Source organism: Mercenaria mercenaria, chromosome 1 (assembly GCF_021730395.1).
Source record: "Mercenaria mercenaria strain notata chromosome 1, MADL_Memer_1, whole genome shotgun sequence".
Taxonomy (NCBI): Eukaryota; Metazoa; Mollusca; class Bivalvia; order Venerida; family Veneridae; genus Mercenaria; species Mercenaria mercenaria.
Window position 1 is genome coordinate 61,882,428 of NC_069361.1, and position 20,624 is coordinate 61,903,051.

General features: G+C 36.6%; 1 protein-coding gene across 1 annotated transcript in view; it reads left to right on the forward strand.

The window, feature by feature from the left end:
- LOC123536223 (uncharacterized) overlaps positions 1 to 20,624 on the forward strand; it is a 152,973-nt gene that overhangs the window by 117,337 nt on the left and 15,012 nt on the right. Inside the window, exons 13-14 of the mRNA XM_053550207.1 lie at positions 3,993 to 4,053; positions 11,463 to 11,572. Coding sequence (XP_053406182.1) covers positions 3,993 to 4,053; positions 11,463 to 11,572 — 171 coding nt within the window. The remainder of the gene's footprint in view (positions 1 to 3,992; positions 4,054 to 11,462; positions 11,573 to 20,624) is intronic.

Below are 20,624 nucleotides of genomic sequence, written 5' to 3' on the forward strand. Positions count from 1 at the left end.
GATAAATGTATCAAATTTAAACAAAGAACACTAAAACCACACAAAATACATTAAAATTTCATTTAGAAAATTTTTTAAAAATGACAACCTCTTTCATAAAAAATTTCAACCATGCACTTTTTTTACATCAGTAATGGCCATGATTTTTTTTTCCATTTAACAAATAGTTCTTTAACCTGGTTAAGAAAAAACAGTTAAGTATTACAAAAATGTTATTTCTGTTGAACAGTTTTCGGACTGACACCTTTTAACAAATAAAAAGAAACAGAAAATTTGCATCTTTAAAATAAGGGCCTATTACAGACATGAACTCGCAGCAAATTTTATCAAAAATTATTTTTTAACAAAAAAACTGCTTAAAAAGGGGACAACCAAAATACCAAAAGAAGGACGAATTCGCACCCAGTCCCCCCGGGTGTACTCCAAGTCAATCAGAGCCCCTCATAACAAGAAATTCCCCCCTAACAAATAAGGGGATATTCAAACAATGAATTTTTAACAACACTTTTAAGTAGCAAAGTGTGTCCTTTGAAAATAACAAGCGCAGCATCACTTTTTTCAAAAATTTAAAAGCCACTACACAGTTTGGGTTTTTTAATACAGTATTTATGTAAATTTTTCAATATTAAAATTGTAAATCAATGTTTATCAGTGGAGATATGTGTTTATTTAATAAAAGTATGCACATATATAAAACAAGTTTTATCAGTGGGGAATGAAGTTTCATTTACATAAAAGAGGGACATTATATATATAAACTGAAACCAGGACTTTCCCAACTGAAGGTAGATCACCCTGTGAAAAAAAAAATTTCAAAAATCAAATTCGTTGCTAATAAATATCTTTATTTTGTGAATTTTTCTTTATTAGAACATTTTTATTTTTTTCCAATATAGTTGTCCAATGTAATGAAAACCTTTTTTATCTATAGTATAAGTTTAAGTGTGGTGGACCATAGATACCACCTCCCCTTCCAACCATACTGTACTTTTCATACACAGTAGAAAAAAACAAAAAAGTGAATCAACACTGACCAAAAAATCCACTTCTTTTAGAAATGCTTGACAACAAATTCTTTTTTCAAAATTTAAAGAATTCCCAATTACAGGGTTTTTATAAGCACTTATTAAAACAATGCAGATTTTCAATCCCCTTTCAGAATGTACAAAAATTCAGTAAAAAAAAAAACAAGAAATTTAAAAGTAAAATCAAGTTAACAAAAAAAACTTTTTTGGATAATTTTCTAACCAAATTTGTTTTAAAATTTCACTGTAAGTTCAAATGAAAAAAGCGACTGTAGCCCTTTGGGTTTTTTTTATAGAGTCATGGTTTTTTGAAGACTGTGGAATTTTAATTTTAATTAGTGATACTGCAGTATATGGGCATATTAAAAAGATATTTAAAAAAAAATGCATTTGAGGATACGACACGATATGAATGTAAACTAACTTTAAAAATTTACCTGATAGAACCCCCCAGCAACTCCCTTGATGGGGATTGTCAAAACTCAGTGAAAATTTTTATCCTACTGCTGGAAATTTCCTGAAAAATATAACAAATTTTTTTTCATTTATTTAGTAGCCTACCCGTATGCTGTCTGCAAGTATGACATTTGTGAGAGTAAAAAAGTAGTTTTTAAAAATTTAAAAACATGTAGAATTTTTTAGAAATTTTTTAGGAGGGCTATTTTTTTGAATTACAAAAAAAAGTTTACAATTTAAAACACCTTTTTCCGGTTTTTGTAGCTTTACTTTTTTTTTTCCAATTTCAAGATTTCTATGTAGGGCAAAAACCATTAAAAATTTCCCCCTTTACATCGTGATGACAGTTAAAAAAGATTACAATATTCCGTTCATTTTCAATTTCAGACAGAAAATTTTTAACAGAAATATTAATATGTAGATGCCTGACTTTTTGGCTACAAGTAATTTTGCCATCATGAAAATTTTCAAATTAAAAGAAAAAAAAAAAAAGTACTTGACGCAACAGCAAATCAAATGTCAACACGGGCATTTTTTGTGCCAAGTTGTATCTTCGTACATCAACAAAAAAGCGGTCTTTTATTCTTTTTTTTTTTCTTAAGTTAAGGTAAATTTATGAAGAAAAAAACACTTTTCCAAACAACTAATAAATCCCCCATTCACTTTAAAAATCCGCGTAATTTAAGCAATAACTGCAGTTTTTCTGCCCAGTTTCACACTTTGTATAACCGTTAATGGCGTGTAATTTCAAAAAGGGAAACAATTCGCTAATTCCCCATTTATTTTTGATTTTCACAAATACCCCGTTTGGCATAACTAAATGAAGAAACTTTAAACTTAACATTTCGTCCGATATCATTATTTTTAAAACCCAAGGCTGTTGTTAAAAAAAAATTAATAAAAAAAATATCAATTAAGGCGTCAACTTCTACGCATTTTTCCCATATCGGGCTTGTGTCTTTGGGTTAAAAAAAAGCATGGGGGACCATTTTCTTTTGCAGAGTTGGTCGGTCATCCTTACCATTCCATTTTTTGTATATAACTCAAGAACCCAGGGCCAGGATCAGAAATAACAAGAAAATGACCCCCATTGATTTTTTAGATTATAGGTCAAAGCAAGTCACAATGACCGGGAAAAAAATTAAATGGTTTTCCGACGTTAACTCAAAAACACTTGGGCCTAGAATCATAAAAATGATAGGGAGGTTGGACAGACCCCAAAGGTACCCCCAAAGTTATGAGGTCATAGTCAAAGGTTTAAATCACAATGACCCGGGAAAAGTTTAAAAAGTTTTTTGGACAACAATTGAAAAACTTAGGGCCCAGGATCACAAAACTTTTAAAAAAGGGGGGTTGTTCTGTCCAGCAGATACCCTAAGATTTTGAAGTCAGGGGTCAAAGGGCAAAGGTCACAGGGCCCCGAACAAATTTGACCTTTTTCCGACAATTTAATGAGAAAATGGCAGGATCACCGCTTTATAGGGGGGTTGAAAATAACCACAGATACCCCCATTGATTTTTAAATCAGTAGGTCAAAGGTCAAGGTCACAGGAAAACCGGGGAAAAAAAACGTTCCCAGACGATAAGCTGAAAACCTTAAAACCCAGGATCATGAACTTATAGGGAAAATTTTACATGGACAGCACTTGACCCTATTTTATTTTGGGTCAGAGATCAAAGGGCAAGGTTACGGATCCGAAAAGTTAATTAGTTTTTTGGACAATAACAGAGAACATTTGGGCCTAATCAAGAAACTCAATAGGGGGGTGACCCCTAATGATTTTGAGGTCATAGGTCAAAGGGCACAGTGACCAGGAACAGTTAAAAAAACCTTAGGGACGAAACACTTGGGGCCAGGATCACGAAACTTAAAAGGGGGTTTGATCATACCAGCAATGACCCCTTTTATTTTGATTTAGTAGGCAAAGTCAAGGTCACAGTGACCCCCAATATTTTAAAAAATTTTTTGGGAAATAACTTTCTGTTTTGGCCCTTTAAAACCCCTATAGAGTTTTTATTTATGCTTTATTTTAAAAAAACAGGTCCCAGGCAAATCAAAGGAAAACCTTTTAAAAACCCCAGAATCACATTTTTTGACCCAGCTTTAAAACTGGTCAATATTTATCTTTGGACTCTAGGGCATGTTTTTAAAAGGGTCAGCAGGGGGAAAAAATAGGTCAGTGGCCCGTCAACTCTGGTGTGCGATATAGGGCCATCATGGCCCTCTTGTTTCACCATCCATAGCATATCTTATTCTTACACTACATATCTCAAGGGTATTAAAATGATTCCACTCAGCAGTACCCATTGCTTGCCTTTGTTTGATACTGAAAGCCCATAACATTTTAGATGTTGCAAACATCATTTACGCACAGTTTTCGTTCAGTGTTTTGTTGCTGGCAGCCTTTCTGTATTTTCAGTACTTTGATTACAACATCCAAATATATTCTAAGACTGAAAATAATAAGCTAGATTTTTATAGGAATATATTAAATCATATTTAAATTTCAGGTGCTTATGAAACACTGTTGATAGATGATCTTAAATTATTAGATGAAAAAGATCTTCGCACGTAAGTACAGCTTCAGATTAAATGTTTTTCAGTGACTGATTATCTTTTTAGCTCACCTGAGCATGAAGTGCTCAAGGTGAGGTATTGTGACCAGTCATTGTCCGGCGATGTGTGTCATGCGTCGTCCATCAACATTTGCCATGTGAACACTCTAGAGGCCACAGTTGTGACCCAATCTTTATGAAACTTGGTCAGAATGTTTGTCTTGATGATTTCTAGGTCAAGTTCGAAACTGGATCATGTGGGATCAAAAACTAGGTCAGTAGGCCAGATCAAAGGAAAAGCTTGTGAACACTCTAAAGGCCACAGTTGTGACTCAATCTTTATGAAACTTGGTCAGAATGTTTGTCCTGATGATCTCTAGGTTGAGTTTGAATCTGGGTCATGTGGGGTCAAAAACTAGGTCACACGATCAAATCAAAGGAAAAGCTTGTGAACACTCTAGAGGCCACAGTTGTGACTCAATCTTTATGAAACTTGGTCAGAATGTTAGCCTTGACGATTTCTATGTCAAATTTGAAATGGCTCATGTGGGGTCAAAAACTATGTCAGTAGACCAGATCAAAAGAAAGTATTGTTAACACTTTAGGGACCACAGTTTAAGTTTGCAACTCATGAGAATTGATCAGAATATTTGTCTTGATGACTTCTAGGTCAAGTTTGAATCTGGGTCATGTGGGGTCAAAATCTAGGTCACCAAGTCAAATCAAAGGAAAAACTTGTGAACACTCAAGGCCATAGTTTTACAAAACTTGGTCAGAATGTTTGTCTTGATGATCTCTAGGTAAAGTTTGATACAAGATCATGTGGGGTCAAAAACTAGGTCAATAGGCCAGATCAAAGGAAAATCTTGTCAACCCTCTAGAGTCCACAGTTTAATTTTGCAACTCATGAGAATTGGTCAGAATGTTTGTCTTGTGAAACTGCTAGCCCGATTTTAAAATAATTTTACACAAATGGTCCTTGTGTGATCCTCTACCAAGATTGTTCGAATTATTTTGATTTGTCAAAAAACATGACCGTCAGAGGGCATGGTAACTTTTCCCTATAATTTATGTATATAGTGGAAACATTAAAAATCTTCTTGTGTGAAACTGCTAGCCTGATTTTAAAATAATTTTACTCAAATGGTCCTTGTGTGACGCTTTACCAAGATTGTTCAAATTATTTGGATTTGTCAAAAAAAAAACATGGCGGCCAGGTGGTGTGGTCACTTTTCTCTATATGTATATAGTAGAAACTTAGAAAATCTTTTTGTATTAAACTGTTAGCACAATTTTAAAATGATTCCACACAAATTGTCCTTGTGTGACCTACAAATATTGTACTTTTTTTTTTGATTCGGTAAAAAACATGGCCCCCAGAGGGAGTGGTTACTTTTCTTCAACAATTTCTTTAAACAACATCTCCAAAACCACTGAATGGATTTTGATGAAACTTTACAGAAATGATCTCTGGGTAGCCCTCTTTCAAAGTTTAACAAATTGGTTCGATTCATTGAACATATGGGTCTTTTTGGTTAAAAATAGGTTTTCAGCTTTCAGACTTTAGAAACTTTTTCTCTAGAGCATTGATATTTGGCATGTGATATAAGGGTGTGACTCTATACCGTAATTGTCCAAATTATTATCGTAACATGTACTTACTATAGGCTTATATATAAGGAACCTTGAAAATCTTCTTCTCTGAATCAATAGTAACAAGAGCTTTGATATTTGGCATGTGATATATAAAAATGTGTGTGACATGTATGTGATATAGGCTAACATAGAAGACACCTTAAACTTTGTACTTGTACGTTACACAAGCACACTTGAAGCCTTGTACACAGGTAAGCGCTTTAGGGTCAATGACCCTCTTGTTTTTTAAAAAGGGGTAGTCCACCCCTTTTATGAGCTGCTGGGACTAAAAAAAAAAGAAATACCTTTATTTGACTTCTTCTGTTGAACAACTAGATAGATCTTCATTAAGTCTGTAGCATCATTGTAAGGTCTCCTCCAAGTTCTATTCAAATTCAGATGCTTGGCTCTCTTAGGGGCTACCTGAGCTTAAAATAGAAAAACCTTAAATTATTGTACCCCCCGACAACAAAGTTGTAAGGGGGGGTATACTGGTTTCAGGTTGTCTGTCTGTCTGTCCGTCTGTCCGTAGACGCAATCTTGTGCGCACCATCTCTCTTTATCCCCTTGACACAATTTAATGAAACTTCACACAAGTGATCAGTAACAACAGTAGTTGTGCATGGGGCTTGTTAGGTTCTTTCAGCGACAAAAATTGCAGAGTTATGGGACTTTGTTTCTTGTTAACGTACTATGTACATACAGTCTGCATATGCAATCTTGTGCGTGCCTAATCTACCAAACCCTTACACACAATTTAATGAAACTTCACACAAGTGATCTGTACCAGCCCTAGTTGTGCATGGTGCATGTTACATTCTTTAAGATAAATATTCTGCATAGTTATGGGACTTTGTTTTTTGTTACTATACTGTATACATACAGTCTATATACATACAGTCCACATAATTATGCAATCTTGTGTGCGGCAAAATGCAATGTACTGTGTCAGTGCATGCGGGGGGTACATTCATCACCTTTAGTGATAGCTCTAGTTTCTTCTCATGAACCGCTTGATGGATCTTCATCGAACTTGACCAGTAGCATCATTGTAAGGCCTCTCTCAGTTGTGTTCAGACAGGTTTGCTTGATCCCTTCTACCAGCTACTAGAGCTAAAAATAGATATTACCTTTAAATGATTTCTTCCTATAAATAGCCTGTTGGTTTTTATCAATCTTGGTCTGTAACATCATTGTACCCCCCGACAACAAAGTTGTAAGGGGAGTGGGGGTATACTGGTTTCAGGTTGTCTGTCTGTCTGTCTGTCTGTCTGTCTGTCCGTCCGTCTGTCTGTACACACAGTCTTGTGCGCACCATCTCTCCTCATCCCCTTGACACAATTTAATGAAACTTCACACAAGTGATCAATAACAACAGTAGTTGTGCATGGGGCATGTTAGGTTCTTCGTTTCTTGTTAACATACTATGTACATACAGTCTGCATATGCAATCTTGTGCGCGCCTAATCTTCTGAACCCTTGCACACAATTTAATGAAACTTCACACAAGTGATCAGTACCAACCCTAGTTGTGCATGGTGCATGTTACGTTCTTTTAGGTAAATATTCTGCATAGTTATGGGACTTTGCTTTTTGTTACTATACTGTATACATACAGTCTATAGGAGAGATCGTGTTTGTACACAAATCCTTTGTATATTCTATTTTTAGAACTGATAAGACCAAGATTGGGTGGGCAGACGCCGAGCGACCATGTTTTTGTTAACAGTGATGTTTTTCTAACTGCTTAAATTTTCTTAAAACATAAATAATATCAATATTTTTTTTATCAATGGAAAGGATATAAAACAAGCATTTTATTGATAACTTTTAATTATTATTTCGAAATAAAATGGATTAACTATGAACTCTTAACTTACAGTGTTTTTTCTAAAAGTTTGGAGCATCGCTACGCTGCTATTAAAATCATATGTCATTTAAAACAGTAATTCATTTTCAAAGATATTTGAATAAGAAAATATGAAAATCGTAAGCATTTCAAAACTTTTTGAATTTTTAAAATCCATAAATGAACGAAAAAGTTATTAAAAATTAAAAATTCCGATCCCATACACAAACGATGTAAAAATATTTTGTTTTGCCTACCACCAGATAAACAGGTGTTGATGCGTGACGTCAGGGCGATCTCTCCTATATACATAAAGTCCACATAATTATGCAACCTTGTGTGCGTCAAATTGCAATGTACTGTGTCAGTGCATGCGGGGGGTACATTCATCACCTTTAGTGATAGCTCTAGTTGTAATTATTCCACTTTGTCCTTTTTAGTGGACACCAGAGCTAAAAATAGAGAAAAAAATTATCATCAATTTCTTCTCTTTTAAGTTTAATTTTTAAGCATATTTTGGCAGTCTGCAAAAGATAGAAAAAATCTTAAATAGCTTTTTAGCTCACCTGTCACATAGTGACAAGGTGAGCTTTTGTGATCACCCTTTGTCCGTCCGTCCGTCCGTCCGTCAACAATTTCTTGTCTGCACGATAGTGGTTTCAGTTATGATTTTATTTTAACCAAACTTGCACACAACTTGTATCACCATAAGATCTCGGTTCCTTTCTTGAACTGGCCAGATCCCATCATGGGTTCCAGAGTTATGGCCCCTGAAAGGGCCAAATTAGCTATTTTGACCTTGTCTGCACAATAGCATCTTTATTTTTAATTTGATTTTTACCAAACTGGCACACAACTTGTATCACCATACGATCTTGGTTCCTTTCTTGAACTGGCCAGATTCCTTAATGGGTTCCAGAGTTATGGCCCCTGAAAGGGCCAGAATTAGCTATTTTGACCTTGTCTGCACACTTGCAGCTTCATTTATGATTTTATTTTAACGAAACTTGCACACAACTTGTATCACTATAAGATCTTGGTTCCTTTTTTGAACTGGCTAGATTCCTTTAAGGGTTCCGGAGTTACGGCCCCTTAAAGGGCCAGAATTAGCTATTTTGACCTTTTCTGCACAATAGCAGCTTCATTTATGATTTGAATTTAATCAAACTTGCACAAAACTTGTGTTGCCATAAGATCTCAGTTCCTTTATTGAACTGGCCAGATCCCTTAATGGGTTCCAGAGTTATGGCCCCTGAAAGGGCCAAAATTAGCTATTTTGACCTTGTCTGCACAATAGCAGCTTCATTTATGATTTGATTTTAACCAAACTTGCACACAACTTGTATCACCACAAGATCTTGATTCCTTTTTTGAACTGGCCAGATTCCATCATGGGTTCTGGAGTTATGGCCCCTTAAAGGTCCAAAATTGGCTATTTTGGCTTTTGCAGCCATATAGAGACTTCATTTATGGTTTTATTAGCTCACCTGTCACATAGTGACAAGGTGAGCTTTTGTGATCACCCTTCGTCCGTCGTCAGTTCGTGAGTCCGTCCGTGCGTAAACAATACCTTGTCTGCACGATAGTGGTTTCATTTATGATTTTATTTTAACCAAACTTGCACACAACTTGTATCACCATAAGGTCACGGTTCCTTTCTTGAACTGGCCAGATCCCATAATGGGTTCCAGAGTTATGGCCCCTGAAAGGGCCAAAATTAGCTATTTTGACCTTGTCTGCACAATAGCAGCTTTATTTATAATTTGAATTTTACCAAACTGGCACACAACTTGTATCACCACAAGATCTTGGTTCCTTTCTTGAACTGGCCAGATTCCATTATGGGTTCCAGAGTTATGGCCCCTTAAAGGGCCAGAATTAGCTATTTTGACCTTGTCTGCACAATAGCAGCTTCATTTATGATTTGAATTTAACCAAACTTGCACACAACTTGTATCACCATAAAATCTTGGTTCCTTTCTTGAACTGGCCAGATTCCATAATGGGTTCCAGAGTGATGGCCCCTGAAAGGGCCAGATTAGCTATTTTGACCTTGTCTGCACAATAGCAGCTTCATTTCTGATTTGAATTTAATCAAACTTGCACAAAACTTGTGTCACCATAAGATCTTGGTTCCTTTCTTGATCCGGCCAGATCCCACAATGGGTTCCAGTGTTATGGCCCCTGAAAGGGCCAGAATTAGCTATTTTGACCTTGTCTGCGCAATAGCAGCTTCATTTATGATTTGATTTTAACCAAACTTTCACAGAACTTGTATCACCACGAGATCTTGCTTCTTTTCTTCAGCTGGCCAGATTCCATCATGGGTTGCAGAGTTATGGCCCCTTAAAGGTCCAAAATTGGCTATTTTGGCTTTTGCAGCCATATAGGTACTTCATTTATGGTTTCATTTGATACAAACTTCCAAAATATCTTCAACAACAATAAATCTTGGATTCCATGACAAATCAGATCCAATCGTAGGTTCCAGAGTTATTTTATATCTGATTACCTCCCCTGATTGTAATCAAAATGGATTTATATTAGTTAGTACTTATAGCACTTATTTGAAATTTCATTATTGTTATTAGTTGGACAGAGACAATCAGGGTAGATAACTATGGACTGGTTTTATGTCAGATTACCTCCCTTTATTTCAAATTGAAATGGGTATATCTCCATAACTAATGAAGATACTGATCTGAAATTTCATTTATGTCAACAGATTTATTTGGCAGATCCTTCTTTTGTTCACTTAAAATATTTATTTTTTTAATTACTTCCCTTTTACGTTATTATAAATAGCTTATTTTTAGTAACTTTTTTATTATTGGCGGTAGGGAAAAACCGAGACCACTTTTCTATGGTACAACATGGATGGTACCTCCAATTTTTAGGTGTATTTTGACATATCTATACCTTGTAAGAATTTTTTTTCTTTTTGGTTTAATTTTTTCCCTTTGTTGTTCCTGTCCTTTGGACTTTGATATTTTACTAAGGACCTTCTTGTCCTCAAGTGCAATGATAACAGGTGAGCGATATAGGGCCATCATGGCCCTCTTGTTTGATACAAACTTCCAAAATATCTTCAACAACAATAAATCTTGGATTCCATGGCAAATCAGATCCAATCGTAGGTTCCAGAGTTATTTTGTATCTGATTACCTCCCCTGATTGTAATCAAAATGGATTTATATCAGTAAGTACTTATAGCACTTATTTGAAATATCATTATTGTCATTAGTTGCACTGATCCAGTCAGGGTAGATAACTGTGGACTGATTTTATGTCAAATTACCTCCCTTTATTTCAAATTAAAATGGGTATATCTCCGTAACTAATGAAGATACTGATCTGAAATTTCATTTATGTCAACAGGTTTATTTGGCAGATCCTTCTTTTGTTCACTTACAATAATTTTCTTTTTAATTAGTTCCCTTTTACGTTACTATAAATAGCTTATTTTTAGTAACTTTTCTATTATTGGCCGTAGGGAAAAACCGAGACCACTTTTCTGTGGTACAACATGGATGGTACCTCCAATTTTTAGGTGTATTTTGACGTATCTGTACCTTTTAAGAATTTGTTTTCTTTTTGGTTAAATTTCTTTTCCTTCGTTGTTCCTGTCCTTTGGACTTATATATATTTCTGAGGACCTTCTTGTCCTCAAGTGCAATGATAACAGGTGAGCGATATAGGGCCATCATGGCCCTCTTGTATATTGTATTATACCAGATTTATACAGAGCCCTTTTTCATGATAAACACGTTCAAAGGCTCTTTGCATAACTTTTATTTCAATGAACTGCCTGAAGGATGTTTACCAGCCTTGGTCAGAAGCAAAGTTAGATGGACAAAGTCCTCGTCGGGTGACCGACTTGGGCTCATTTGTGTCTGTTGTTGTTAATAAAATTCCTAACACATGAAAATGTTTACTTACAGTAAAGAGTGGAAGCCTGGATTCCGAGAGTGTACGTTGCTGCGGCGACAGGCCTACATTCCTCAGTCTGCTAGATGTGTTCATGTTCTGTCTAATGAATCTGTGTTTAAAGGTTGGTCTTTATCTGATTTCATAAATTATGTGTTTTCTAATTACACCAGTCAGCCAAATATTAAGGTAGTTCTGCATGTTTGGATCAAATTTTTTTCTACAAAGTAGAATTTGATTAAGCCCTGAACTCAAAATCTCAGAATGTACTTAGAAAATTCAGCAAATAAAAAAGATAAGGTCATGTGCTTGATTTTTTGCTAGGCTGATTTGAAAAATTAGAGCCTCAAGCAAGTTTTCATAATAAGAGTCTATGGGAAAATCACAAGTTTCATAACAATACCGCGAATAGAAATTTTTCTACAATGTAGATTTTAAATTAAACTTCCCACAGTCGGAAAATAAACATATGGCCTATAACATGGTGAAATAGAATGTATAGGTCTGTGTTCTTGTTTTAAGCTCACCTGTCACATAGTGACAAGAGCTTTTGTGATCACCCTTCGTCCGTCGTCAGTCGGACTAGTCCGTCCGTCAACAATTCCTTGTCTGCACGATAGTGGTTTCATTTATGATTTTATTTTAACCAAACTTGCACACAACTTGTATCACCATAAGATCTTGGTTCCTTTGTTGAACTGGCCAGATCCCAGTATGGGTTCCAGAGTTATGGCCCCTGATAGGGCCAGAATTAGCTATTTTGACCTTGTCTTCACAATAGCAGCTTCATTTATGATTAGAATTTAATCAAACTTGCACAAAACTTGTGTCACCATAAGATCTCGGTTCCTTTCTTGAACTGGCCAGATCCCATAATGGGTTCCAGAGTTATGGCTCCTGAAAGGGCCAAAACTAGCTATTTTGACCTTGTCTGCACAATAGCAACTTCATTTATGATTTGATTTTATCCAAAACTTTCACAGAACTTGTATAACTATAAGATCTCGGTTCTTATCTTGAACTGGGGAAATCGCAGCATGGATTCTATAGTTATGGCCCCTGAAAGAGGGGTGTGGGGCTTGTTTTCCCTATATGGCTATATAGAAAACTGATTTCAAAACAATTTTACATAAGACTAGTGTTCCTTGGGTGACCCTCTGCTATATTCCTTCAAATAATTTTGATTCAGCGAAAAACATGGCCCCCAAGGGGTTTTGCTTATTTTCCCTATATGCCTATCTAGAACTTCAAAAATCTTTTTGTCAGAAACTGCTGGTCTGTTTTCAAAATAATTTTACACAAATGTATCTTGGGTGACCCTCTACCAAATTCCTTCAGATAATTTTGATTCATTGAAAAAGTGGCCGCCTGGGAGAGGGCCTGCTTTGAAAATAATTTTATTTGAAGTAACTTTAAGAAAATTTCAACTATATTTTCTCATAATTCTTTTGATTGATCTTGATTATGATCTTTTGACCTTCTTGTCCTTAAATGCAATGATAACAGGTGAGCGATATAGGGCCATTATGGCCCTCTTGTTGAAATATTTGCTCATGATTAAAGTGATGCACACATTATTTTGAATTATTTAACATTTTAAAAAAATCTATGAGGTATTGTTGTTGTCACTTGATGGTTGGCGTTGGTTAAAATATTTGTTTAGGTCCACCTTTTCTCAAAAACTGTAAGAGCTACAGCTTTGAAAATGCATACTTGTTTATAATCTTTAGGTGACTATGTAGGCCAAAAACCATAACTCTGATATGCATTTTGTCAGAGTTATGACCCTTTTTGTACTTAAATCTGAACTATAATTCTTTTCTCACATATTATCTAGCACTTGTAGATGTGCGATGGCACCTGTAGGCGGTGCTCTTGTTATATTATACTTAAACTGTAGAAAGATAATAACCTTGCCGTTGTAATAAATTATACATGGGTACCATTACTTCATAAAATGATTTTGATTTACGTATGCGGAACCCAAGCTTTATTCTATGTTATCTGGACATTACGCCATCACTTCTGGTTGATCTACCTTAAAGGAAGGCAAAATGACATTCAGGTTTAATTATAGGTCTCCAGGATTTGTAGTCCAAACTTCTATCAGAATCTCAAAAGTAATCAGTCATATTTTTATCCCCCGTTTAAGGCTAAGGGATATTGTTTTGGCATTATTGGTCCAGCTGTCTGTAGTATGTCCGTCAGTCTGTGCCTGCATGCATCAGTCTGCCTGAAATTGAAAATGCTATAATTTAGGAAGTAGAATCACCAAGCCTCAAGTAATTATTAATTAGCACATGGCCTTTGCTCACATATAGTATTATTATACGCCCAAAGGGACGTATTATGTTATTGTCCCAGTGTCCGTCCGTTAGCAATTTCTTGTCCGCTCTGTAACTCTTGAACCCCTTGAAGGATTTCAAAGAAACTTGACACATGTTCACCACACCAAGACGACATGCAGAGCGCATGTTTTGGATGTCTCATTTCAAGGTCAAGGTCACACTTAGGGGTCAAAGGTCATATGAGTGTGTTTTGTGTCCGCTCTGTAACTCTTGAACTGCTTGAAGGATTTCAAAGAAACTTGGCACAAATGTTCATCTCACTAAGATGACGTGCAGAGCACTTGTTTCGGATGACTAGCTTCAAGGTCAAGGTCACACTTAGGAGTGAAAGGTCATATATGACTTTGCTGTGTCCGCTCTGTGACTCTTGAACTGCTTGAAGGATTTCAAAGAAACTTGGCACAAATGTTCACCACACTGAGGCAACGTGCAGAGAGCATGTTTTGGATGACTCGCTTCAAGGTCAAGGTCACACTTAGGGGTCAAAGGTCATATATGACTTTGCTTTGTGTATATTGCTCTGCATTGCAGTGCTCTTGTTTTTCATAAATTCCTATTGATGGAATTTCATGAAATTTAGTGCAAAATTTAATATAGATCACTATAGATATTGTGGTGATGCACACACACATTTTGCCAGGATCTCTTCAGTAACTGCAGTTCACCAAACTTAATCTGTAACATTCTTGTGTTGACCTTTTGATATTTGTATGAATGGTTGGGCTATATCCTTTTAGGAGCAAAAAGTGCTAAAAATAGAAATTCCTAAAAACTACATTCTCTCATTAACTTCTAGATGGGTCTTTGTAGAACCTGGTCTGAAATACCCTTTTATGGACTTCTCTGAAATTGTGCAAATATTTCCGTGTGACCCCTTGATAAAGTGCTAAGGGTGAGCTTTTTTAGTCGCTCACTGCCAGCATCCATAGGTCTGAATCTGTCTGGCATCCGTCCATCTGTCAATCCACATTTTTAGCTCGACTATTTAAAGAATAGTCTAGCTATTCTACTCACCCTGGCATTGGCACCACACCTTGGTTAAAGTTTTGCATTCAAGTACATATCATTTAAAGGCATATAGCTTTGAAACTTATTTTTTCTTTTTCTAGGTCAATTGCCACCCTCACTGGGTCAAGTCCCATAACTCTGACATGTATTTTTAGCAAATTATGCCCCCTTTTGGACTTAGAAAATCCTGGTTGAAGTTTTACATGTAAGTTACTGTCTCCAAAACTAATGCAGATATTGAATTGAAAGTTTACATGTGTCTTCGGGGTTATAGAACTAGTTTATAGCATCAAGTCCCATAACTCTGACCTGCATTTTGGCCAAAATATGCCCTCTTTTTAGCTCAACTATCCGAAGAATAGTCTAGCTATTCTCCTCATCCTGGCATCGGCATCGGTGTCACACCTTGCTTAAAGTTTTGCCTGCAAGTATATACAGCTATCATTTTATGGCATAAAGCTTTGAAACTTTTTATGCCCCCGAAGGGAGGCATATAGTTTTTGAACCGTCTCCGTCTGTCGGTCTGTCAGTCTGTCCGCAATTTTCGTGTCCGGTCCATATCTTTGTCATCGATGGATGGATTTTCAAATAATTTTCATGAATGTGTACCACAGTAAGACGACGTGTTTCGCGCAAGACCCAGATCCGTAGCTCAAAGGTCAAGGTCACACTTAGACGTTAAAGGTCATTTTTCATGATAGTGCATTCGTGTCCGGTCCATATCTTTGTCATCCATGGATGGATTTTCAAATAACTTGGCATTAATGTGTACCACAGTAAGACGACGTGTCATGCGCAAGACCCAGGTCCGTAGCTCAAAGGTCAAGGTCACACTTAGACATTAAAGGTCATATTTCATGATAGTGCATTGATGGGCGTGTCCGGTCCATAACTTTGTCATTCATGCATGGATTTTAAAATTTTTGGGCATGAATGTGTACCACAGTAAGACGACATGTCGCGCGCAAGACCCAGGTCCGTAGGTCAAAGGTCCTAAACTCTAACATCAGCCATAACTATTCATTCAAAGTGCCATCGGGGGCATGTGTCATCCTATGGAGACAGCTCTTGTTTTTTCTTCTCTAGGTCAATTACCAACCTCACTGGGTCAAGTTCTATGACTCTGACACATATTTTGAGCAAGTCATGCCCCCTTTTGGATTGAGAAAGTCCTGGTTAAAGTTTTACATGCAAGTTACTATCTCCAAAACTAATGAAGATATTGAATTGAAACTTCACATGTGTCTTCGGGGTTATAAACCTAGTTAATAGCATCAAGTTCCATAATTCTGACCTGCATTTTGGCCAAATTATGCCCCCTTTAGACTTAGAAAATCCTGGTTAAAGTTTTGCGTGCAAGTACATACAGCTATTACTAAAAGGCATATAGATTTAAAACTTATTTTTTTATGCCCCCGAAGGGAGGCATATAGTTTTTGAACCGTCTGTCGGTCCGTCGGTCTGTCAGTCTGTCCGCAATTTTCGTGTCCGGTCCATATCTTTGTCATCGATGGATGGATTTTCAAATAACTTGGCATGAATGTGTACCACAGTAAGACGACATGTCGCGCGCAAGACCCAGGTACGTAGCTCAAAGGTCAAGGTCACACTTAGACATTAAAGGATAGTGCATTGATGGGCGTGTCCGGTCCATATCTTTGTCATCGATGGATGGATTTTCAAATAACTTGGCATGAATGTGTACCACAGTAAGACGACGTGTCGCGCGCAAGACCCAGGTCCGTAGCTCAAAGGTCAAGGTCACACTTAGACTTTAAAGGATAGTGCATTGATGGGCGTGTCCGGTCCATATCTTTGTCATCCATGGATTGATTTTCAAATAACTTGGCATGAATGTGTACCACAGTAAGACGATGTGTCGCGTGCAAGACCCAGGTCCGTAGCTCAAAGGTCAAGGTCACACTTAGATGTTAAAGGATAGTGCATTGATGGGCGTGTCAGGTCCATATCTTTGTCATCCATGGATGGATTTTCAAATAACTCAACTAACAAAATTAATGCAGATATTAAGTTGAAACTTCACATGTGCCTTCGGGGTTATAAAACTAGTTGATAGCATCAAGCCCCATAACTCTGACATGTATTTTGGTCAAATTATGTCCCCTTTTGAACTTAAAACTGTTTAGATATTTTAACATTTTGGGTAATATTTTCCTGCTTCTGGGACAATATTTAGAAAAGTCGAGTATTGGCTGTCTTACAGACAGCTCTTGTTTTTAGAACAATTACCAACCTCACTGGGTCAAGTCCCATAACTCTGACATGTATTTTGGGCAAATTATGCCCCCTTTTAGACTTAGAAAATTATGGTTAAAGTTTTGCGTGCAAGAGACTATCTGCAGAACAAATGCAGATATTAAATTGAAACTTCACATGTGCCTTCGGGGTTATAAAACTAGTTGATTGCATCAAGTCCCATAACTCTGACATGCATTTTGATCAGATTATGTCCCTTTTGAACATAAATCTTCTGGTTAAAGTTTTGCATGCAAGTTATTATCTCCAAAAATGATGCAGATACTGGATTGAAACTCTGTAGATATTGTAACATTTAGGATAACATTTTCCTGCTTCTGGGACAATAATTCGAATTGTCGAACATTGACTGTCTTATGGACAACTCTTGTTCTTGTTAATTTTTGGTTAAGGTTTTGTATGTAAGCTGGTATCTCCGTACTCACTAATGGGAATGGATTGAAACTTCACACACTTGTCCACTGTCATAAGCTGAATATGCACTGTGCAGGTTCCATAACCCTGTTTTGCATTTTTACAAGATTATGCCTGTTTTTCGACTTTTGTCTTCATTCGATTGACGAGGCTGTTGAATAGTCGAGCGATGCTGTCCTCAGACAGCTCTTGTTTTCTTTGAACAACATCTCATCACAACATTTGTCACATGTAAGACTCAAACCACTAGCTCAAAGTCAAGCTCACACTTGAAGATAAAACAAATTTTTTTTTTTTTGCCCTCAAAATATTTTTTTAGAGGGGGTTACTTAGAATTGCCCTTGTCCATCCTTCCTTTCATCTGTCCAGATTTGTGCCATGCATATCTGAAAAAGTATTTGATGTGGCGTCATCAGACCTCACAGGATTGTTATTCAGCATGTGAAGTTGCTTGGATTTCACACAGCCAGACCAGAGTTATGGCCCTAGACTTAGTCAGAAATATGTATAAAAAGGGTCGCATATATCTCAAAAAGTATTTGACCGAGGATAATGAAACACTCCAGGAATATTATTTAGTGTGTGAAGTTGTGCACCTGGGATTTTGTTAGAGATTTCATGCAGCAAGACTAGAGTTATTGCCCCTGACTTAGAAATCTTGAAATAATGGAATGGTAATTGAAAATGTAACAAGTCATCTGTATAGATAAAAATTTAACATGGCTTGTACAAACTGTGAATAGAATTAACTCAAAAGTTGTACTTTTAATTAGAATTCTGTACTTTAAGCTCAACTATACAAAATATATGGAGAACTCTCCTACTCAATCCGGCATTGGCTGCTGTGTTGGCGTCTGTTCCACAGCCACTCCTTGGTTAAAGTTTTGATGCACTTTCACTTTATCTCTGTTATTGTACCCCCCGACAACAAAGTTGTAAGGGGGGGTATACTGGTTTCAGGTTGTCTGTCCGTCCGTCTGTCCTTCTGTCTGTCCGTAGACACAATCTTGTGTGCACCAACTTTCCTCATCCCCTTGACACAATTTAATGAAACTTCACACAAGTGTTCAGTAACAACTGTAGTTGTACATGGTGCATGTTAGGTTCTTTCAGAAAAAAAAATTGCAGAGTTACAGGACTTTGATTTTGGTTAGTATACTATATATATACAGTCTGCATATGCAATCTTGTGCGCACCAACTCTCCTCATCCCCTTGACACAATTTAATGAAACTTCACAACATCAAAATGAGTGAGTGAGTGGTGGGGGCATATAGATTTGCTCTTGTCCGTCCGTCCGTCCTTCCGAGAATGTTGTGTCACGCCTAGCTCCAAAAGTATTTGACGTAGAGTCACAAAACTTTAAAGGAATGTTGGTCAGCATGTGTAGTTGTGCACCTGGGGTTTCGCATCCGGATTCATTCAGTCGTGTATGAGTTATGGCCCCTGACTTTGTAAAAATTGGTCATTTTAGTGTTGTGTCGCGCCTAGCTCCAAAAGTATTTGACCTAGAGTCACCGAAGTTTACAGGAATGTTGGTCAGCATGTGCAGTTGTGCACCTGGGGTTTCGCGTCCCGATTCATTCAGTCATGTAGGAGTTATGGCTCCTGACTTAGTTAAAAATTGGTCATTTTAATGTTGTGTCACGTGTAGCTCCAAAAGTATTTGACCTAGAGTCACCAAAGTTTACAGGAATGTTGGTCAGCATGTGCAGTTGTGCACCTGGGTTTTTGCGTCCAGATTCATTCAGTATTGTAGGAGTTATGGCCCCTGACCTAGGAAAAAATTGTCATTTTAATGTTTTGTCGTGGGTAGCTCCGAAAATATTTTACCTACAGTCATTATTTCACAACACAAGACCAGACTTCTTGTCCAGACTTACTCAAAAAAAAAAGTTTGTGAAACATGTATGTTAAAATGTACTTGACCTAGAATCATAAAACATTAAGAGGATTGTTTTATAGCCTATGAAGTAGAGATAGTACGTAAGTTTTTCAAGTCATAGGTATGAAGTTAAAAAGCTTTGAAATGAAGACAAATGTCCATATATTTCTCAAAAATAGATATATTGACAATATTTTAAGCAGAAACATAGAGTTATGAGCATTTAATATTTTCATGTAAAAGAAAATTTTGTGATCAAGAAAATGTAACTCTTCTTGAACCTGGAAAGCAGAAACATCAAAGGGACATAATATAGCGAATATTTTCTTCTTGGGTGCATTTGATTTAACATTCAACTCTGATCTGGATTTCTAAATAATGATCCATGATACTGTGTGCTAAAAATATAGAACAACTGGAACAGTCCTTTAACAGCAAAAAGATGCTGTAGCAGAATGAAAATTGTTAAGCTCTAACTTGGACTCGAACCCAGGACCTCTCACACCTGAGGCAGACACTCTACCACTTCCCTATAACAGCAGTAGCTATAGCTAGGCAGTTTAAGTGCACCGATTACATTACGTGAACTGGAACAGTTTTGTGACAATAACACATAATCGGCCTACTCCGGATTATCGGCGTATTCGCATTGTTACCTAACGGCAATTTTCGTGTAAAGAAAAAATATAATCTAATGCTGTAAATGTTTTAATCGGTCAAAACTGCCCAAATTTCTCTGACGTGTTTTTTAGAGTATGAACTTACTAACTGGTAGTACCAGTGAAATATAACTTACACTGAATCTTACATATTTGCCTTTTAAGCAGCTGGCAAATGGCAAAGATAGTGGGCTTTGTCCAAATATAAGCAATTACTTTACCAGTTTTGAGAGGATATCAATTGATAGGAAATTACAGTTGCAAACTAAATACCTTTCTGCAACACATGGAGTCATTAGCATTCACTGTAAATCAATATTATGACTGAGATCGACGATCATTCATTGATTCAAATAATTTACAGACAGAGTCCATTGTTTACATTTTTAATCGTAACCGGTGCTCTTGTAAAAACCACTTTTTTTTGAAAAATCGAAGAATGCGAAGAGCTATGGTATGGTCTCTATATGAAGTGTTCTCTTTAGGAATTTACTCAGCTAGGCCAGAGTTACGGCCAACTAAGTGAAAAATACACATAAAGTTCTTAAAAGTTTTTGTTGCAAACATCTTAAAAATTGTTTAACC